The sequence below is a fragment of the Mobula birostris genome, chromosome 1, assembly GCF_030028105.1.
Source record: "Mobula birostris isolate sMobBir1 chromosome 1, sMobBir1.hap1, whole genome shotgun sequence".
NCBI lineage: Eukaryota > Metazoa > Chordata > Chondrichthyes > Myliobatiformes > Myliobatidae > Mobula > Mobula birostris.
Genome location: NC_092370.1, coordinates 186,170,508 through 186,194,564, shown reverse-complemented (window position 1 = coordinate 186,194,564; position 24,057 = coordinate 186,170,508). Strand labels below are relative to the sequence as shown.

The following is a 24,057-nucleotide window of genomic DNA, read 5'->3' as shown; positions in this document are numbered from 1 at the left end:
CAGGTTCCAAAATTGAAGAAACTTCACATTAAATAAACATGAATGTAAAGAAGTGTCAGTGAAGAAATTCAACAGAACTGTTAAGCCGTCGTTCTTGCAGCAGAAAATATTATGCAAACAAACTCTGAATTTCATTGGAAGAGCTCTTGTTTGAACAGGACTCACAAAAATATTAAAGACCAAGGAACCTGGACTTTGTTGAGACTCATTATCTGGTAATGGATCCAGGAAGCCTGCAAGAACTTAAGATAGGCAAAAGGATTGGCTTCTAACAGAAAGAACTTCCAATAAAAGGAAATTGATGGTTGATAAGATTCTCCATTGAGGAAATAGGCAGTTGAGTGGAACTCATTGCTGATACAGCTGGGGGGAATTACAGTATGTCAGTTGTACAAAGCGAGAACAATCTCAAAATGGAGTAAACAGGATTTCCAGTTGAAAATGCAGCTAAAAACAGATAACCACAAGAAGAATAAGTGTAAATTGAACCTTATACGTAGTTTGGAGTGAAAAAAGTCTGTCCTTTGTTGTTTTACAACCCTAATTTTCCAAATTTATTCTCCACATTATTTGAAAAATACACTGCAGTGAATTTAGACTTCTTTCAAATTAAATTTCAAGATTAAAACTCCAGTATCATCTCCTTTTATCATCTTTGAACCTTTTAAAGAACAATGATGTATTTAAATGTACAAACTGACCAAAAATGTAAAAGTCATTCTTGATGTGTACCATGCTTTTCAAACATATTTGTTTTCACATTCTGCCAAAATTAACTCATTTTAATCACAGATTAATATATTACTATCCCAATATCTCTTTATTAGTCCTACCAAGTTCTTTTGATTCTATATTTATTATTTTATATTTATCCATGTTATGTTGCCCCTACAATATCTAGTATACCTAATTCTTTCTGAATTTGATTTCATGGCCATCATTACTTATTTGACTATAACTTCATCAGCACATTTGGAAATTATGGTTATGATACTCTCCTACAGATCGTTAATTTAAGTTAAAAGTAGCATTATCATCATAAGTGCCTGGTTTCTATCTTATTACCAAGACATTCTCAGTACCTGTCATATTGGGATTAAAATAAAATTGTATACTGTACATAGCATGAAGTTGCATCTTATTTTGTCTACATCAATCATAAAATGTGATCCATATGTAAAATGTTATGATAAAATATAAAATAGCATCATAAATGAATCCATCTTAGAAATATTTTTAAACAAGTCTTGGTACTGTTTTAAAATGGAATCAGATGCTAGGAATAGTTTTGAATTACAGTATGTGAAAATGAAAGTAATGGAAAGCCTTGCCTGATCATATTTACTGGAAATGTTTTGAATATCTAAGCTTTTATGTGAACAACTGCACAATGACAGATAGCAAATCAATGCAAAATAACAACAAACTAAAATTATTTATTCCTTGGCTATGTAGCATGCACAAAATATCCTAACTACCATCATCTAGGATAGTACACAGTTGGGAATAACATAGGAAGTTTTGATTTCATTTTGTATCTTTTTATAGGGAATATTAATTAGTTCATACTTGAATGCACAAAATACAATATCCATTCTTTAAATGTGGCAAATAATCTTCATGGAATGGCAATGTAGCGAGTAAATGAATGCTAAATGAAAATATGTGGATTTGATGATTTTTCTTTTCAATGGAAATCTGAGTGGTACAAATAAAACTTTTAAATATTGAAATACATTTAAATAAACCATATCAACCATACAAACTAATTATATATTATATATACTGCATGTTCTATGTTTAACTACATTACTTAAGTAATTAATGTTATACAAAATTTAAAGAAATTTAAATCTGCTTTAAGTTTTAAGAAATAAATTGATTTAAATACTTTCAGATTTTCACTGCATAAATTCTTATTCATAACATCAAGGAATGAGCTATATCAGAGAAATCATCCTAAATGAAAACAAAACATAACTTCTGCAAATATTTTACTCATAAAAGCTTATTGTTAAGGGAACACATCAGAAATGATGAGAATGCTAGTCCAATGGAGGATATTTTATTTAATATTATGTTACCATAATTATCCCATCATAACTTACTACTTTTACACCAAGATCAGTAAAATCAATGTTATTTTAAAACATCTCTGCCTTAGGAATTGTTAATAAGAAGATGGACTGTGTGCCTGATATATCATGCATCAGTATTTCCAATCTCTTTTCAATAGTGCTGTTAATCAATTTTTGACTTTACTAGGATTGTTTCCTGCATTAGTGAAACAGGAAAAAGTAGTCCTGAATGTAATATTATTTAGAAAATATTTATGCACAACTGCAGAAGGTTCACTGATGGATGTCAGACATCTTCCATAAATACTGTCATGACATCAAAATTGCTTCTACTAACTTAATAGAAAATAATTGTTTTTGTTAGTGGCACATTTCACATGGTACTGTATAAGCTATAAAATAAGTAGCCCTGTATTCAAAATTCTGAAAGGGTAATCAAATGTATTAGTGAGAAGGGAGCAAATGCACTATTAGTGAGAAAAATAAATTTTCATAGTTAAGCAAAAATGGTTGGAGACAGTTTTATGGAGAGGTTTTAAAATCTTACTGAAGCAAGTCCACTTCCAGATCTGTACTCTGTTATGCTAATGTGACAGTCTCTCATTAATAAAAGCACTGAAATGTACCTTACTTGAATTGTGGTAATGCATACTGTTCACTTTGGACATTAAAAGGAAAATTTATCTTAAGCAGAACCTAAAACCAGACCAAGAGTTTTCATAATCGGTTTAATTAAGTAGCAACTGTGCACTAGATTTTTAAAAATTACATAAAGCGAGCAGCAGAGAGGAAATTTTTAAATGCATGGCTTTGCCCATTGTTGATCAGGTGATTTTCTGAATATTTATTGGAAAAATTATGTCGCCTCACCAGAAGGAGCTTCTTTATTTACATATCCGGACCTTGTTTAAATACAAAGTGGGTGTAAGTAATTTGGGACAGTTTCTCCTTCCCATTATAGACTATTTGGTTTCACTATTTTGTTAAGCACTCCTATGACACACTATTTTGTCTGCATCAAATCAAAAAGATAATAGATCTTAATCCACTGTTTTGAAGATTTTATCAGTAATAGTAACTTATATAATGAGCACTTTTCATACAGATGATGTAGTTCAAAGTGCTTTACAGTGGGATTAAGTGCAAACATGAAAATAAAAGACAAAAAGATATTAGTTAAAATCAATTGTAAAAGGTACAGGAAGCCAAATAATAAATTAACGCTATGAATCAAGTTTTTCCTAATTTATACTACACCATTAATTCTTATTTTCGTGTTAGACTATGAAAATACAGAGTTGCAATATGGGCAGCTATAATCACTTACAGATTGTTTGCTTCACTCTTACATTACTGGTTTCCATGATAGGACTAGTCAAGTTTAAAATAATAATTTTGTTTGCAATAGTGTGGTTAAAAGAAAGTTATTATAAAGGCACTTTGCAAAAATTATGTTCATAATCACCAACCATATTCATGAAATTGCACTAATAATGGTAAATTAATAGGCTATTAATTTGTATTTGTTAATGAACTAGATTCAATGCATTGTTTTGATTCCCTTGGCTATACTTTTTCAGTAACAAACATGGTTCTGCAAATATATTAGCAATAGATCTTTTAGATTATTTCATTTTATTTCGTGCATTTTTTGTTGGGAGAATCTTCTCATCATGTTGAGCTCATTTGTCTTGGTCTCTCTGATAACGAAAAATGGTAGCCTGAGCCACTGTAAATGGCTCATATACAATGCCAATGCCACAAGACAGAGAACTGCAAGAGAAGGGTGGGGCAGCAAGACCTGTACATGAGCAGAATTTCTGGCATTGCACCAGCAATTACAATTGTACGAAAACCAAAGCTGATATTCTAATATACTTCATTCCAGTCCTGGAATGCTTACACGGTGATGCTGAGCTCTCCTCCGTTCCGATCACTTCAGTCCCCATATGCCCATCAATCACAGCTATGCTGAACTGTCTTGGTCCTCCAGGTCCACAATTTGCTGTTTCTTCTACTAAGATCACTGAATGATCACTTTCAGCACAGTAACGACAGTTTCTCTATTAAGTGATCTGGTTGCCTGCTCTCTTTTACTCACCAACCTGTGTCAGCTCATAATGCAGTGACCTGATGTGATATTAACCAAATCTCTGCTTGCAGCCCCAATGCTCCCCCTTTCAAGGTAAGCTGGTGAGTCATCATTTCATTTAATTAAAAAGCTGACTCACTCCAGAATGGAACACCATTTGAGTTCATCTTCTGTCTGCACACTCCTATAAAATAAACCTACGTATGCATTGTCTGCTTAAGAGGGGCCTTTACTGAATTTAAATTCAGAAAAAGTGCTGAATTAATTTAGAGATAGAAAAGACTGCAGATGCTAGAATCTGGAGAAAAACATAAATTGCTGGATTAATTCACTGTGTTAGGCACCATCTACAGATGTTTTGGGCCCAGACCATGTATCAGAACTGAGAACTTAAAGGGAGATAGCCATTATAGATGTGAAGGGGAAGGTTGAGGCGAGAGCTGGCAGGCACAGGTAGAACTAGGTGAGGAAGTAGTGATGGGCAGATGAAATCAGGTGAGTAAATGGAAGAGTATAGGCAGAGAGAGAGGTAGAGAGATAAAGGGTTGAAGATTCTGAAATCTGTTAAGTAACGAAGGTGATGAGGAACCAGATAAGAGAAGGATTAAAATTAAGATAAGCTTTATTTGTCAAATATACATTGAAACATTGAATCATGTCATGAAATATACTGTTTACGTCAAAGACCAACACATTCTGGGGAGGTGTCGCCGCAGGTGTCGCCGTGTTTCTGATCCCATGAAAGCACGGCCACAAATTATTAACCCTAACCTGTATATCTTTGGATTTTGGGAGGAAATTGGAGCACCTGCATTGGGAGAACATACAAACTCCTTACAGACAGCAGCAGGAAGTGAACCTGGGTTGCTAGTGTTGTAATAGCAGAATTCTTTACCACAACAAAGCACCCCTGTAACTTGGTGAAACTTTCTTTGAAGTGCAATACAAACACAACACTTATATTTAAATAAACGGCCTCAAATTTGGAACCTCCATTCAAGTTTCTAATCTTCTTTTATTGAGATTCATGGAATATTTACCCAATGTGTTTTCCAGTGCCTCTCTACATTATTAATTGTCACTTCATCCATGCTTTAGTCCTTTAAGAAGCATGAGTATATGTAACTCAGGACTCCACCAAAGTTCCAGTGCTGATATGGTTCACAGATAGAATTATAGAGTCATAGAATGCTACAGCACAGAAACAGGCCCTTCAGCCCATCTAATCTGTGCCAAACCATTAATCTGCCTAATCCCATCGACCTGCACCTGGAACATAGCGCTCCATACCCCTCTCATCCATGTACCTATCCAAATTTCTTTTAAATGTAGAAATCGACCCTGCATCCACCACTTGCACTGGCAGCTCACTCCACACTCTCATCACCCTCTGAGTGAAGACATTCCCCCTCATGTTCCTCTTAAATATTTCAACTTTCACCTTAATTTATGACCTCCAGTTGTACTCTCTTCCAACCTCTGTGGGAAAAGTCTGCTTGCATTTACCTTATCTGTACCCCTCATAATTTTGTGTACCTCTATCAAATCTCCCCTCAGTCGTCTACGTTCTAGGGAATAAATTCCTAACCTATTCAACCTTTCCCTGAAACTCAGGTCCTCAAGTCCTGGCAACATCTACATAAATTTTCTCTGTCCTCATTCAATCTTATTTACATCTTTTCTGTAGGTAGGTGAACAAAACTGCACACAATATTCCAAATTAGGCCTCACCAACATCTTATACAATTTCCACATAATGTTCCAATTTCTGTACTAAATGCATTGACTTATGAAGACCAATATGCTAAAAGCTTTCTTTAAGACCCTACCTACCTGTGACACTACTTGTGCTACAAGGGAGTATGTATTAAATTAGACTTTAGTGACAAGAGTTCTGAGGCTGATTTTCAACTCAAGAATTCATGTATTAAAAGCCACATTCAAAAATCAAAACTGATGAGTAATACCTCTTTCAATTTATTTGTGATTCTATGATGTTCAAGTCCTTGGCCAAGTCCACAATCTCATACTGGAAAGCATGCAACACTATATTCCTTCTTAGGCAACAAGATAGGGCAAGTGACTGAATTATCAATCGGGGGGCACTTAAGGTCCAGTAAGTATTAATCTATTAGCTTTAAAATAGTGATGGTGGAAAATAGGACAGGTATACAGGATAATGTCCTAAGCTTGTAAAGGGTCAATTTGGGAGGTATTTGGTGGGATCTTGCAGAGGTTGACTGGATGGGACTGTTTTCTACCCTACTTTAGTCAAGAAAGTACAGCAGCACCTCCACTTTCTGAGCAGATTGAGATGAGAAAGATTGTCCCCAATCTGACCACATTCTACTGGGGCAACATCAAGAGTATCCTGACCATCAGAATCACCATCCAGTATAGAAATTGTGAGGCATCTAACCAAAAGATTGCAACAGATTGTGAGGATTGCTAAGAGAATCATTCGGGGTCTCTATCTCCCCCATCCAGAACATATAGAAACCATAGAAACTACAGCACAGAAACAGGCCTTTTGGCCTTCTTGGCTGTGCCGAACCATTTTCTGCCCAGTCCCACTGACCTGCACACGGACCATATCCCTCCATACACCTTCCATCCATGTAACTGTCCAATTTATTCTTAAATGTTAAAAAAGAACCCGCATTTACCACCTCGTCTGGCAGCTCATTCCATACTCCCACCACTCTCTGTGTGAAGAAGCACCCCCTAATGTTCCCTTTAAACTTTTCCCCCCTCACCCTTAACCCATGTCCTCTGGTTTTTTTCTCCCCTTGCCTCAGTGGAAAAAGCCTGCTTGCATTCACTCTATCTATACCCATCATTATTTTATATACCTCTATCAAATCTCCCCTCATTCTTCTACGCTCCAGGGAATAACGTCCCAACCTATTCAACCTTTCTCTGTAACTGAGTTTCTCAAGTCCCGGCAACATCCTTGTAAACCTTCTCTGCACTATTTCAACCTTACTTATATCCTTCCTGTAATTTGGTGACCAAAACTGAACACAATACTCCAGATTCGGCCTCACTAATGCCTTATACAACCTCATCATAACATTCCAGCTCTTATACTCAATACTTTGATTAATAAAGGCCAATGTACCAAAAGCTCTCTTTACGACCCTATCTACCTGTGACGCCACTTTTAGGGAATTTTGTATCTGTATTCCCAGATCCCTCTGTTCCACTGCACTCCTCAGTGCTTTACCATTAACCCTGTATGTTCTATGTTGGTTTGTCCTTCCAACGTGCAATACCTCACACTTGTCAGTATTAAACGCCATCTGCCATTTTTTAGCCCATTTTTCCAGCTGGTCCAAGTCCCTCTGCAGGCTCTGAAAACCTTCCTCACTGTCTACTACACCTCCAATCTTTGTATCATCAGCAAACTTGCTGATCCAATTTACCACATTATCATCCAGATCATTGATATAGATGACAAATAACAATGGACCCAGCACTGATCCCTGTGGCACACCACTAGTCACAAGCCTCCACTCAGAGAAGCAATTCTCTACCACCACTCTCTGGCTTCTTCCATCGAGCCAATGTCTAATCCAATTTACCACCTCTCTGTGTATACCTAGCGAGTGAATTTTCCGAACTAACCTCCCATGCGGGACCTCGTCAAAGGCCTTACTGAAGTCCATGTAGACAATATCCACTGCCTTCCCTTCATCCACTTTCCTGGTAACCTCCTCGAAAAACTCCAGTAGATTAGTCAAACATGACCTACCATGCACAAAGCCATGTTGACTCTCCCTAATAAGTCCCAGTCTATCCAAATGCTTGTAGATTCTGTCTCTTAGTACTCCCTCCAATAACTTACCTACTACCGACGTTAAACTTACTGGCCTATAATTTCCCGGATTACTTTTCGATCCTTTTTTAAACAACTGAACAACATGAGCCACTCTCCAATCCTCCAGCACCTCACCTGTAGACAGCGACATTTTAAGTATTTCTGCCAGGGCCCCTGCAATTTCAACACTAGTCTCCCTCAAGGTCCGAGGGAACACCCTGTCAGGTCCCGGGGATTTATCCACTTTAATTTTCCTCAAGACAGCAAGGACCTCCTCCTTTTCGATCTGTACAGTTTCCATGATCTCACTACTTGTTTCCCTTAATTCCATAGGCTTCATGCCAGTTTCCTTAGTAAACACAGACACAAAAAACCTATTTAAGATCTCCCCCATTTCCTTTGGTTCCGCACATAGCCGACCACTCTGATCTTCAAGAGGACCAATTTTATCCCTTACAATCCTTTTGCTCTTAATATACCTGTAAAAGCTCTTTGGATTATCCTTCACTTTGACTGCCAAGGCAACCTCATGTCTTCTTTTAGCCCTCCTGATTTCTTTCTTAAGTATTTTCTTGCACTTCTTATACTCCTCAAGCACCTTATTTACTCCCTGCTTCCTATACACGTCATACAACTCCCTCTTCTTCTTTATCAGAGTTGCAATATCCCTTGAGAACCAAGGTTCCTTATTCCTATTCACCTTGCCTTTAATCCTGACAGGAACATACAAATTCTGCACTCTCAAAATTTCTGCTTTGAAGGCTTCCCACCTACCGATCACATCCATGCCAGAGAACAACCTGTCCCAATCCATGCTTTTTAGATCCTTTCTCATTTCTTCAAATTTGGCCTTCTTCCAGTTAAGAACCTCAACCCTAGGACCAGATCTATCCTTGTCCATGATCAAGTTGAAACTAATGGTGTTATGATCACTGGAACCAAAGTCCTCCCCTACACAGACTTCTGTCACTTGTCCTAACTCGTTTTCTAACAGGAGATCCAATATTGCATCCCCTCTAGTTGTTCCCTCTATATATTGATTTAGAAAACTTTCCTGACCACATTTTACAAACTCTAAACCATCTAGACCTCTAACAGTATGGGAGACCCAATCAGTATATGGAAAATTAAAATCCCCTACCACCACAACTTTATGTTTCCTGCAGTTGCCTGCTATCTCTCTGCAGATTTGCACTTCCAATTCTCTTTGACTATTGGGTGGTCTGTAATACAATCCCACTAATGTGGCCATACCTTTCCTGTTTCTCAGCTCCACCCACAAGGACTCAGTAGACAAGCCCTCTAATCTGTCCTGCCTGAGCACTGCTGTAATGTTTTCCCTAACAAGCAATGCCACTTCCCCACCTTTCATTCCTCTGCCTCGATCACATCTGAAACATCGGAACCCTGGAATATTAAGCTGCCAGTCCTGCCCCTCCTGTAGCCAAGTTTCACTAATTGCTACAACGTCATAATTCCACATGTCAATCCACGCCCTCAACTCATCCGCCTTCCCCAATACTCCTAGCATTGAAATATACACACCTCAGAAGATTTTTACCACCACTCACAACCTTTCTATTAGTGGATTTGTTTGAACTTTTAACATCATTTATTTTCACCACAGCCACACTGTATATCAGAAACACTGTGTTTTCAGAGCCCTCAGAATTAACAAGGGCCCCTCCCATCCATCCAACAATCTGTCTGATCTCCTACCATCAGGCAGATGGTACCACTATATAAGAACAAGGACTGGTCAGCTGGGTAACAGCTTCTTCTCCTGGGCTGTGAGACTTCTGCTACCACCAAGTACACATTACTTATGACAGCACCAGTAGCATTGTATTGTTGTATATTTAACTATACGTCATATATGATCTTTATCTAGTACATCTACAGAATATATATTTTTACTATCTGTTCATATTACGGTGTCAATATTATCTTATATGCTGTATGTGATACACATACTGGGTTTTGCATCTTGGTCCCAGGGGAACATTGTTTCATTTAGCTGTGCATATGTGTATGGGTGAACTTGAACTTAAGTGGGAAGCTTCTAAGAGTGTGATATCAAGAACCCAGGACTAATATGCTCTAGCTAGGGTAAAAGGCAAGGCTACTAAGTTCAAGGAACCCTTTCAACCAAGAGATATTGAGGAGGCACCGTTCAGGTAAAAAAAAAAAGAGGCAAACATAGGGTTTATGTGGTTGGAAACAAATGAATCTCTCAATGACATCTAAGAGGGAAATCAAGTGGGCAAAAAGAGGGTATGGGATGGATCAGGCGGGCTGGACTAAGGAAATTCCCAAGAGATTCTATAGGGAAGGGTAAGATGAAGGAACACCTACCAATCCTCATAGAGGGATCAGAAGTGGAGAGAGTGAGCAGTTTGAAGTTCTTGGGTGTCAAGATCCCTGAGGACCTAACCTGGTCCCAACATATCGATGTAGCTATAAAGAAGGCAAGACAGCGGCTGTACTTTATTAGGAGTTTGAAGAGATTCAGCATGTCAACAAATGCACTCAAAAACTTGCATAGTTGTACCGTGGAGAGCATTCTGACAGGCTGCATCACTGTCTGGTATGGAGGGGCTACTGCACAGGACCGAAAGAAGCTGCAGAGGGTTGTAAATCTAGTCAGCTCCATCTTGGGTACTAGCCTACAAAGTACCCAGGACATCTTCAAGGAGCGATTTCTCAGAAAGGCAGCATCGATTATTAAGGACCTCCAGCACCCAGGGCGTGCCCTTTTCTCACTGTTACCATCAAGTAGGAGATACAGAAGCCTGAAGGCACACACTCAGCGATTCAGGAACAGCTTCTTCCCCTCTGCCATCCGATTCCTAAATGGACATTGAACCCTTGGACACTAGCTCACTTATGTTAATATATAGTATTGCTGTTTTTTGCACGATTAAAAAAAATCTATTCAATATACGTATACTGTAATTGATTTACTTGTTTATTTATTATTATTATTTTTTTCTCTTCTACATTATATATTGCATTGAACTGCTGCTGCTAAGTTAACAAATTTCTCATCACATGGCGGTGATAATAGACCTGATTCTGATTCTGATATGTATATGAAGGCTAGAGGGTTCACCAGAGAGAATGGGTCCCCTAATGTATCAGCATGGTTATGTGTGGAGCCAAAGGAGATGGGCAAATTTTTAATGAATACTTCTCTTCGGATTTTTAAATTGTGGAGAAAAAAGCTGGAAGCCAAGGAAATGGGGAAAGTGAGTAGAGATGTATTGAATCACATACAAATTATCAGGGAGGAGGAATTGGCGGCTTGAAAAGAGTTAAATTGGATAAATCGCCAAAGCATGACCAGCTGCATCGATGAACCTTGTGGGAAGCTAGGTAAGAAATTGCACAAAACATTGCAGGGATACTTACTTCATCTTTATTCACAGGAAATGTTCCTAAAGACTGGAGGGTGGTTAATGTTGGACCATTATTTAAGAAGGGCAGCAAAAACAGGTCAGGGAACTACAGGTCTGTGAGTCTAACATCAAAGCTGGGTAAGTTACCAGAGAGGATCCTGAGGGGCAGAATCTATCAACATTTGGATCAGCAAGGTCTAATTCAGGATAGCCAGCATATCTCTGTGTATAGGAAATTGTGAAGACAAATCTATTTATAACGTTTTGAAGAGCCAATCAAGAGGATAGATGAAGGTAGAACAGTGGACATCGTCTGTATAGAAATTAGCAAGGCCACTAACAAGGTCCCATATGCCAGGCTAATCTGGAACGTTAGATCGCATGGGATCCAGGGCGAGATAGTTAACTGGATTCATAATGGGCTCAGTGATAAGAAGCAGAGAGTGATAGGTGAAGGATTTTTTTTCAGACAGGAGGCCTATGGCGATTTGTATGCCACAGGGATCAGTGCTGGAACCTTCATTATTTATATAAATGATTTGGATGTGAATGTAATTTTGTGAATAATACTAAAAATGATGGTATTGTAGACTCTGAAGAAGGTTATCAAAAATTACAGGGTGACTATGATCAGCTTGGTAAGTGGGGCAAGGATTGGCAAATGACCTTCAGTTCAGATAGCTGCGAAGTGTTGAATATTAGAAAGTCAAACCAAAGTAGAACTTATAGAATGGTCAGGCCTTGGAAAGAGTTGTGGAACAGAGGGACCTAAGAGATGACACAACTATTTTTGGCAGAATTGATGAGGAGATGTACAGGAGCAAGATAGATCAGCTGGTTGAGTGGTAACACAACAACAACCTTGCACTCAATGACACTAAGGCCAAGGAACTGATTATGGACTTCAGGAAGGGGAAGTCAAGGGAACACGCATCCGTCCTCATTAGGGATCAGCAACGAAAAGGGTGAGCAGTTTCGAATTCCTGGGTGTCAACATCTCTAAATAGTAGGCCCAAGATATTGGTTACAAAAAAGACACAACAGTAACTACATTTCATTAGGAATTTGAGGAGTATGTGTTATCACTAAAGACATTCGCAAATTTCTACAGATGTACTGTAGATAGCATTCTTACTCATTGCATTATCGTCTGGTATGGAGGGGCCACTGCACAGGATCAGAAAAAGTTGCAGCAAATTGTAAACTTAGCCAGTTCCTTTAGGGGCACAAGCCTTTCCAGCATCAAAAACACCTTCAAAAAAGTGATGCCTCAAAAAGGTGGCATCCATCATTAAGGATCCCCATCACTCAGACGTGCCTCCCCTTTTCTCATTGCTACCATCAAGGAGAAGGTTCAGGAGCCTGAAGACACACGCTTAACATTTCAGAAACAGCTTCTTCCCCTCCACCATTAGATTTCTGAATGGACAATGAATCCATGAATAATATCCCATTTTTGGTACTACTTATTTATTTTTTTAATATACTTCTTACTGTAATTTTTATTATTATGTAATGCAACGTACTGCTGCCATAAAAGAACAAATTTCATGACATATACCTGTGATACTAAATCTGATTTTGATTCTGAGTACAAGTACATAGTTCTCTGAAAGCTGAGTCAAAGTAGACAGAGTGGCGAAAAAGGTATTTGGCATATTGGCCTTCGTCAATCAGGGCAATGAGTAATGGAGGTGGGATGTTAAGTTGCAGCTGGACAAAATTTTGGTGAGACCACACTTGAAATATTGGTCATATAACTGCACTTGGTTTCCAGCTTAGTAGTGTTTTTCCTGTCACAAGGTGACAGCTTGGTTTTGGTAAAATTTGCTGCCAGGACCCAAGGGCCTGAGTTACAAGGGGAGGCCGTGCAGGCTAAGACTTTATTCCTTGGATTGTAGGCGATTAAAGAACAACCTTATAGACGTGTATAAAATCATGAAGAATGTAGATAAACTGAATGCATATAGCTTTTTTTTAAATCGGAGGGAAGGGAAACTAAAAATTAGAGGCCACAGGTTTAAGGTGAAAGATAAAAGATTTGAAAAGGATATGAGAGCCAACTCCTTGTTCCATAAAAATAGCTGATTTTAAGTAGCATTCCTGCCACTATTTTCTATACCTTTTATGCATTCCATTAGTGGAGTAAACACAGCTTGCCCATCTTACTGCAGTAAGTAATGAAGCTCATTTCTCAATGATAGCCGAAGTCCATAAGATAGAGAATTTTTGACAGTTCAGCTAGAGACCTCCTGCGATTAATTTGATCTGTATTTAACTGTTGTATAATTTTTATTCCTTCTGGGGACACATGCATCACTACAAGGTAAGAACTCATTGGCTATCCCAAACTTGTGTTGAATTTTATGACTAGCTACCTCATTTCTGAGGGAAGTAAATGGCCCAAAATGTTGCTGCAGCTCTGGAGTTATATTCCTGAGCTGCAGCAACATCACTAGGGCCAGAAGGGAAAAGGAAGGCACATTTCCTATAGGGCATTAGAAATCAGTTGGGTATTAATAATAACCTTGCAGTCTCATTATCATTATTATTTAGACAGGCTTTACATTCCAAATTTATTTAATTAACTGTATATTAATTATCTGGCAGGGATAGTAGTATTCAAACTTGTATCTATAGGTTTCTGTATTATATGTTTAGTAAAATAATCACCATGTGACCATACCAAGACCTTTCACTCTAAAGATCATCACTGAGACTCAGACCACAATTTTTCCACTACAACTTGTAATTCTTCTGTAACTTGCATTCCAATTTATTTGTATACTGAGATCCCAAAAAAAGGCTTCAATGAAGTCAAAAGGCAAAATGGATGAATGCTTGAAGGTAAAATAATTCCAGGGTCTTCGGAAAGAGCAGCACAATAACCTCCTCCAAAGAGTCAATTGAGACACAGTGGGACAACTAACTTCATTCCTCATTCTATAGAGGATCTCCTTGCAATGTGCCATGGGGAAAGACATTGCCAGAGACCTTCTCAGCTGCCCCAGCTCTTCCCAAATTGAAATATAGATTCTGTTCATTGAGTATGAGCTTCACCAAGGAACAACTCCAAGAAAAAATAACTCAACAGCTTTAAACATTTCATATGCCCTTTCTTGACCTCTAAAAACCCCTTGCTTATATTACTGCAACTCTAACATCATCCAATAATCTTGATCCAACATATAAAGCAGCCTGTTTGAAGATAACCCATTCTCCATCCTCTACTCTTAAGTATTCTCTCCCTCAAGCAGAGTGCACGGTGGCTGCGAAGTAGCAACTCACCAAAGCCTTGCAGGCTCCAACTCCCAGACTTACAACCTTTAGCTTCGAGAACAAGAGCTGCCAAAGTATGTGGACACCACAGTCATAAAGGATTCCAAAAAGAAAATCTATTTTTACTCTATTTTCTTTTTGTTCCTAAGCTAGATTCTTTATCCAACATGGAAAACCTTCACCACAAGAACTGGAGCTTTTCAAGATGCCTGCTCTCTACATTCTCAAGCAAAATTAGGGAGGCAATAAGTCCGGCCTTGACAATGAAGTCTGCGATCCATGCAAGTTCTTGCTCCTTCCTCCAATTCAACTGTAAGAAGCTGCCTGGAGTGTACTGGAAATTTGTCAAGGCTATGCAAATAGCCCAAGCCAGGAACACACTGTCTGCTTCAACACCTATCAAAGACCAGCAGGGTCCCAAAGAGAAAAATCACCTTACTGATTATTCAGAACTTCCTTCAGTTAAAATTGGCAAAACCAAAATCATTCTATTCCGTTAAAGCATGAAATAATTTGCATTTATATAGCATCTTATTATGTCTTTCAGGATACCCTAAAACACTTCACAACAAATTACTTTGAAATGCTATGTATGTGAATGCAGTAACCATTTGCACACACCAAGGTCAAAGAGAACAATGAGATGAATTGATCAGTTAATCTATTTTTTGGTGGTGTTACTTGAAGAAAGAATATTGGCTTGGACATCTGTTCATCTTCAAATAGTGCTATGGGATCTTAAATGTCCACTTGAATAGGCGCAAGATCTCATTTTAACATTTAATCTGCTGAATGCAGCTCAGGCTTAAAAAGGCATGGGAGCTATAAAATGAAACAGGCACTTGAACCAACCAGTTCTTGTCAGTGTCCATCCACCAGGAGAGAACAGTTTTAATCACTTTTAATTTGCACATAACCTCAGCATCTTTTCTTCCATTCACTATTCAATCTAATTTTGAATGTTGGCAAAGCTTCTGTCTCAACCATTAAGCCCAGAGAGGAATACTATAGCCTCACATTCTTCAAACTCTGTTAAATGTAATTTTGCATGAATAACCCTTCAGTCTTGAACAGTCTTCTATTTATTCTGTGCCATCTTTGTGTAATTTTCTATGATTTTGTCATAGTGCTTCATAATTTACATTAAACTGATGATCTTGCGCCTATTCAACTGGATATTTAAGATCCCATAGCACAGGTCCTTCTTTATACTTTCTCCTTGTTAACAACATTATGGGACCATCTTTCAGAGCATTGGCCTGAACTGCTAACTGGCTTTCACTCCACAGGTATACTTTCAGTTTCTGTTTCAAAGCTCCAGTATTCATGCAATATTCTTCTTTCACAATATTCAAGAAGTGGCCTCATCAAAATTGATTGTAATTGCAAAATAAATCTTTACCCCTGCACTCCATTCACTATCCAAGAAAAATCAAGCTATCTTTTGCTCCTTTATAACAAGCCTGCAGACTCACAACTCCCTAGAATATACTTCCTTCAAAATTGCCTCCTGGAGGGACTTTATTAATTTTACCAGTTCTTGCATTTTGTTGGCCAGAAAGAACTACATTCTATAAATCAGTGATTTTGAAAGAATCAAGGACAGTGAAAGTGGACAAACCAGTTGTCTTTGTTCTTCGCATGAGGTCAGAAGAATGGAGGTTGCCATTTTGTGAAGCTGCTCTGTATCATCCATTTTGTGAACTGGTTTTCCTTAGCTGAATTAATGTTCTAAAGAAGAAGCAATGATGCTCCAGAAAATCTGATGGACTAGAGATAATTTCCAAATATGAAGTTATTTGGAGTGATATAACATGCAGGTTTACGAATGGTGTGGTCTGTGTCTGCCCTGAGTGATTCGAGCTGGTTACTGGTTTGGTAATTGATTTAGAACAGAAAGCCATAAATTATCAGTTGTCACTTGTGGAAGGAGACAATAAATGGATGTTGGCTTGGACCAAAGCCAATAAGAAGGTGATGTGGGTCAATCAGTTGACCCACAGCTAACGAGAGTGAAATATGACATTTGAACTTGTAAGGAAAGAATATAAAAGCAGAGGTTTGAATGTAATGCAGAAACATCTCTCCGGGGACTAACCACTGAGGATATGGAGCATCTCATAGACATGTGGAGATTAGATCTGGACTCTTTTTCTGGATATTGTGATCATGTTTGCTGTTGTGGGCTGGGGCAGCAGGCTGAGGGTGACAGACACCAAAAGAATCAACAAACTCATTCGTAAGGCCAGTGATGTTGTGGGGATGGAACTAGACTCTCTGACGATGGTGTCTGAAAAGAGGATGCTGTCCAATTGCATGCCATCTTCGACAATGTCTCCCATCCACTACATAATGTACTGGTTGGGCACAGGAGTACATTCAGCCAGAGACTCATTCCACTGAGATGCAACACAGAGCGTCATAGGAAGTCATTCCTGCCTGTGGCCATCAAACTTTACAACTCTTCCCTTGGAGGGTCATATTCCCTGAGCCATTAGGCTGGTCCTGGACTTATTTCCTGGCATAATTTACATATTACTAATTATTTATGGTTTTATTACTATTTAATTATTTATGGTACAACTGTAACGAAAACCAATTTCCCCCCGGATCAATAAAGTACGACTATGACTATGACTATTCTTGGATGGTCAGGAAAACTTAGTAAGTGTGAACAGAGGTACTTGGTTGTGTAAATTCCCATTCTCTTCAATTGAGACAATAAAGGTACTTGTTGGTAATCACAGATTCTCTCAGTGCATCTCTCATCATTATTACTAAGGGGTAGATCCTTGTATCAGTTTCAGCTGTGAGGTGGAATCCTTCCATACAGCTGCTTCTTAGAAATATTCCTTCTTCAAGAACTGTGATTTCCCCACATCCATAGTTTAGAGATCGCCCTACATCAAATCTCATCTGTTTCCTGCTCCTCTACTCTTAGCTCCTTTCCTTCGGGCCAGAGCAAGGATACAGGTCCCCTGGTCTTCATCTTGTGCCCAACAGGTTACACATTCAATGGATCAATATTTCTCATTTCTGCCAACTTCAACAAAATCTCCTTTTTACAGATTTCATTTTGGCCCAAAGCAACGTAAACCTATTAAACTCTGAATTCCTGAAGTAATGTTTTACTTGAAATAAATGACAATACAAATACCTGATCCAGTTAGAACCTGCCCCAATAAAATATTATTAATTTTATAAATAATACTTTTGAGTCTTTCTCTTCCTTGCTACATGCACCAATTCCAATTTTAGAGAAACAGCTCTTTCTTTTTTTACCAATACTGCTCAACAAGCTGCCAGGAGATTTGCAAAAGATGATTTACCTTGTCTTTCTGTTATGGAGAAACTGTGAGCTTGTTTACCTTCTCCCTTGATGATGTGGCTTAGATGAGCAACAGATAAGTCCTACTTACAGTCTCTCACTTTAATATTTTATGGTATGAATTCTGTTTTGCCAATACGCTGAAGCAAATGATACTAGGAGCAGTTTTTAGGTACTTGGTAAGGGATAAAAAGAGGTGTGTTTACATTCCCTTTTTATTTAAAAAAATATAAATGGTAAATTGGTACTAATGGAATAATTTTGGATAAAAAGTAGAATCATTTTAATAAGTCACATGTACATAATAAAGTAATAAATAAATTGTTAATTTGTCAAGTTTTTAATCAGTATAAAACCAGTAATACAGTAGGTAATTCTGGAATGACACAGCTATTCAAAGAAATCATCCAGACAGTTGTATAAGTGGCCTAGGTTATCGATAAGAAGAATTTATTTATCTCAGCTGAGGGATCAAAAGGGTAGGGATGTCTAAAACCAGAGGGCATGGATTTAAGATGAGAGGGAAAAGATTTAAAGTGGGCCTGAGGGCATGTTTTTCATAGTGGATTTTGGAACAAGCTGCCAGTGGAAGAGGGAGAAGCAGGTACAATTACATTTAAAGTAAAAAACATTTGGATAGGTTACTGGATGGGAAATGTTTAGAGAAAAATGCACCAAGTGCAGGCAAATCGGACTAGCTGAGAACAGCACCTTGATCAGCATGGACGAATTGGGCCTAAGGGGCTGTTTGTGTGCTGTATAATTCTATGACTCTATTGATATATAATTCATGTCTATGGTACCTCCTGCATATTCCTTTTTTATGATATGCTGGCCCCTATGTGGTGAAATAACCAGCAAGTTTTGAACCTTTACGTAAAAGATAAAATTTTAATATGCTGTATTTCGTCTTTATAAAGATGGAAAAAATGTTTACTTTTCCTTCATCTCAATTCCTCTTTTTCAATTGTCGAGCAATTTTCTTTGATAATTTGGCCAACATATGCAGCATCCTTTTAGCTTTAATCCAAACAATGAGAGACTGGGAAAAGGGAAGAACTACAGATGCTGGAATACTAAAGTAAAAACAATAAGTCAGGCAGCATCTACAAAGAAAAGAAGGGGAAAATGATTCACATCAATGACAACTCAACACAAACTGAAACTTTAACTCTGATTTGCTCTCCATATTTTCTGCCTGACTTGTTGAGTACTTCCAGCACTTTTTTGTTTTATTATAGAATGCTGTGCTTTAGTTATGATTCTTTATCCAACCTATTCAAACTCTCGATCTACAAATCTTTTTACTTGACCTAACATTTGTTTTGCTCTTCATGTAAATGGGTGGGCTTGATAAAATTTCATACTAAAATTTGCATCCAAAAATACTGCCTGCATAGTGTGTATGACTAGAAAAGAGAGAAGTGGGAAGTTCAGCTTTGTACTGGAATGCAGGTACAAAATAAAATAATAACATTGGCCAACATTCAGAAAGACTTATGGTATCACTTGAATTTTCAATGGTAAATATGCCACAACTGTGATGCATTGGCTGAACTTCTAAACCTAATGTTCTCATCAGAATATTTTTATTCTTACATGCATGTCTGATGAAAAATTTTAACGCAAACAGCGCCTGGACGATTTGAGATTCTTCTATATAATGAATGTTGAGAAAAGCCAGGAAATGGAATTTAACTGATGTAACCCCATTTTCATTTCTGTTTTCATAACAAAAAGTGTATCAGGCAGCTTATCGCGCAAATAGTTATGCGCAACTTGACAGTGCTCCCTGTAATCCTATCATATTTGTTCTTCTTTACAAGTCTCAGGAATTACTTTTATTTTCCTACTATCTAACTTTGATTGCCATAAAGCCCTCAGAAATTCCAGGTGGGTGTATCAAATAAGAGGCATAAAAGAGTCAGCAATAATACTCTTACCTTAAAATGCTGAAGTTTTTTCTGGGTCTCTGCTGTTCCTTCTTTTTCTTGCAGAAGGCAGGAGTTAAAGATGAAAAGCTCTGTATCTCGCATCCAACCTTTCAATTCTTTGATCCTGACCTCCAGCTGCCTCACCAGGCTGCTGCTTTCAGGTGACAGAAGATTGCATGCTCCTGCACCATTTGGCCCCACTGCTGCATCCTGAGTCTTCTCTCCAAGTGTTTTCTGACACAACCAAAGGGAAGCATCAATTAGCTTCATGTGCTGTCCTTATTTTTAAGGTGACTATTAACAAGTCACTACCTTATTCACATACATACCAGCCGGAAGTGCCACTATCTTTAAAAGTCCAATTAAAATGACATCTGAACCACAGTTCAGACTGCTGCAACAGAGCCATCAAAAACATAGAATACCAAGAAATTACCAAATAACAAAATGCAATATTAATTCTTTAATTAATTGTGCTGCAAGTTTAAAAACTATCACAAAGCACACTGAAACCATCAATTAGATGGTAATCCCCATAACTAAACTAGCCATTCAAAGCATATTAATCTTTGGCAATATTCTGAGTAATAATAGTTACTGTGTTGGACGATGGATGTGGGAACCATGGCATCCAGCCACAATTAAATCATTATATACAAATGATACCAGACTAATCTATTTGAGAAAAACGTTAGGTGAGTAATTCTGGCAATTGAGTTTCTGAGATCACATGAATACTAATAATATAAAGCCTCACAGTGGAATCCAGATTTAGCTATTGTTTTCTGCTGTGACAAATTTACCAGCAGCATCAGACTCAATACCCTGAGAGACTAGGTTGCAAAAAAAGAATTTATTGCTACTTTTTGTTCAGGAACACTTTGCAATCATAAATTCTTCATAAGCAGAATACTTCTGAGAATGGTCTGTCTTCATAAATATACGACAGAGCACATCAATTTCATTTAATTCACAATTTGTGGCAGCACAGCAGATGCCATTGCCTTTCTTGATAGGGTTGTTTAATATGCAATTGCGATGGAGTAATGTGCAGCACAGGGGACAGAATTTCTTGGATTAAACTCCACGCACCACTGACATTTTATTTTATCATTTTCTGTTGTCTGACTGTTCATTCTAGATGAAAGCAACATTAGATTCTCTCTCATTTTAGTTTAACTCTTTCTAAAGTATTTTTGTTTCTTATTTATAATGTCAATTCAAATTAAATAGCAAAAATGTTGAATACTTTTGTTTTGTGTTTGTAATATAATGCATTACTTTTAGCTATGACAGATACAAGCTGCTAAACATTTACAGCTACACAGACTCCTGGCGTAATTTAAACATTATAATAAAAGAAAAGGAATTAAATTCTGTTTCCTTCATATGAGCCAGATACAGCTCAAATTACCAAAGCATGCAATTCTCATTTTCATTTTGCTTTCATTATTTTACTGAAGAGCAACTGGAACATTCTGATACATTAGTATAAACTTATAGTATTTACTTAGTTAAACAGTTTGTCTAATGTTGTAATAGAATGGGTAAATGAAAACGGAGTCAATGAGCAAAAAGTCTAATACTGCAGTGTTTTTCCTTTGTGCACAGCAGTGATGTAATGACATGTTTGGATACAATCTGAGTATTTGATTATTATTCCTCCCTCTCTTCCTTTTCTTATCCGTCCCTGCTGCCTCCCTATTACAGACTCACATTCAGCCTAGTGGCCTGGTTAGCATGAACTGCAGAATTTTTGAACCTTCTGTCAGTGTTTAAATTGTAAAACATTGTCCCTTGCAGAACAATGATGTCCACTTTGGATTTTCTTGTGTTGTGTTCACAATGATCTATTCATATTTCTAGGCAAGACTAGGAAACTCACTCAAAGGTTATACATTTTTAATTATGGTAAAATTCTATTTTCTGCATTTAAATTAGAAAATAATCAGTGTGTTAGGGAGGAAAAGATATAAGCATGGGAAGAATTATAATTAACAATGGGATCTCCTTACTCACAAATCTGCAAGAATATTCATACTATGTTGATTTTTAGAATATCACATCTGCTGGAAACTTCCAGCACTTCCTGACTTTATTTCAAATTTCCAACATCTGCAACACTGTGGCCTGATCTACTGAACACCTTCTATGTTTGATCATACAATATTCTTCATTGGATAACCTCACACTTCTGATCAGCTTGTTTTATCTTCTATTATATTACAAAACAGTTCAAACACAAGGAAAGATTATGATTTCTTCCAGAAGAAAGTGCAATAAAAGATTTCCAAACTGGACATTGTACAATGTGTCAGGAGCTTATTAGCACTTCTTTACATTGTTGTGATTTAATGAGTGTGCAGCTCAAACAAATTCCATTCAGAGAAGACATCCCATTGGAATGCAAACATACAAACTACTCAGCTGCAAGAATTCTTGGGTGAATTTGAAATGTGGGAACATGCATTGAATCATTCCTGATTGAAATTTGTAAATAAACTTCATGGTTTGTAAGAAGATACTTGTTAACATCAGTTGTGCACTAAACAAGTTGTAACTAACTTTAGATGCCACTGTACTTTGAAAATTCTAAAAGCCTAAATTTTCTTAGTTTTGACGCATCCTTTGGTGATGATGAGTTGTGCACATATATGAATTCAGAGCTGGAGTAGGCTGCTCAGTCCCTCAGTCCTATTCTGCCACTTGATAGCATCATGAATGTTCTGATTATAACCTAGACCCTACATTCCCCTCTATACAACCTTGCTATTCAAGAACAGCAATAGCAACAGGTCAAGGGGGCACTCAGATCTGTTCCACCATGTCTGTTCCTATCCTGGCCTCAACATTCCTTTCTTGCCCACTCCCCCTACTCTCTGACTCCCCTGTAATTCAAGTATCTGTTAACCTTTGCATTGAATACATTCAATGCCTCTGCTTTCATAGCTCATTGCTTAAAGAATTCCTAACATGCACAACCATCTGAGAAAAAAATCCATATGTCTCAGTTTTGAGTAAGTAACCTCTTTTTTCTGAAACAATGTCCCCTGGGTGAAGATAACTACTCTGGGTAAAATGTCCTCACTAATCCATCCTGACAAGCCCTGCAGAATCTCATATTTTTCAATAAGACCACCTCGCATTCTTCTGAACTCCAATGCACAAACTGCTTAATTTTTCCTCATAATACATCCCAGGAATCTCTCTTCCCACTGCCTCCTATGCAAATATAAAATACTTTAAATATGAAAACTAAAACTGTAACAGTTCTCCAAGTATAGTCTTATCAGATCATTGTAAAGTTGCATCAAAACTTCCATGTTCCTTTCCCACCCACCTGGCTTCACCTATCACCTTCCAGCTTGTCCTCCTTCTCCTCCTTCCACCTTTTTATTCTGGCAGCTTCCCCCTTCATTTCTAGTTCTGGTGAAGGGTCTCAGCATGTAATGTCAACTGTTTACTCATTTTTGTAGATGCTTTCTAGCCTGCTGAGTTCCTCCAGTATTTTATGTGTGTTGCTTCAAGAATTGAGCTACCCCTACCATAAAAAATATTCAAAGAATCTGCTTCTACCATTCATTGAGGGAGAGGATTCCAATGGTTCATGATTCAAAATGTATTCACCCCTAAAATCCATTATGAGGGTTGTAGTGTTTGGTTATGCTGTGTTCATTCAATGGAATACATCACTTGCCATGCTTGGGTTGCTAGATAATTTTCATTAACAGAAGAGATTCTGCAGATGCAGGAAACCCACAGCTAAATGCTGGAAGAACTCAGCAGGCCAGACAGCATCTACAAAAATGAATAGACAGTCGACATTGCAGGCTGAGACTCTTCATCAGAACTGGAAAGGAAGGAGGAAGACACCAGAATAAAAAGGTGGAGGGAGGGGAAGGAGGACACGCTAGATAGTGATAGGTGAATCCAGGTGGATGGGAAAGGTAAAGGGCCGGAGAAGAAGGAATCTAGGAGAGAAGAGTGGATCATAGGAGAAGGGGGCACCAGGGGGAGGTAATGGGCAGGTGAGAAGAAGAAAGAGGCCAGAGTGGGGAAAGGAAGAAGAGGGAAGTGGGAGGGGAACAGAAAAAAAGGAGATAAAAATACCAGAAGGAGAAATCCATG

At 37.9% G+C, this 24,057-nt stretch overlaps 1 protein-coding gene across 5 annotated transcripts in view; it reads right to left on the bottom strand.

The window, feature by feature from the left end:
• akap6 (A kinase (PRKA) anchor protein 6) overlaps nucleotides 1-24,057 on the bottom strand; it is a 349,373-nt gene that overhangs the window by 62,351 nt on the left and 262,965 nt on the right. For all 5 annotated transcript variants that reach the window (XM_072267349.1, XM_072267339.1, XM_072267358.1 and 2 more), the window contains one exon: nucleotides 19,939-20,163. In XM_072267349.1, the coding sequence (XP_072123450.1) occupies nucleotides 19,939-20,163 (225 nt within the window). The remainder of the gene's footprint in view (nucleotides 1-19,938; nucleotides 20,164-24,057) is intronic.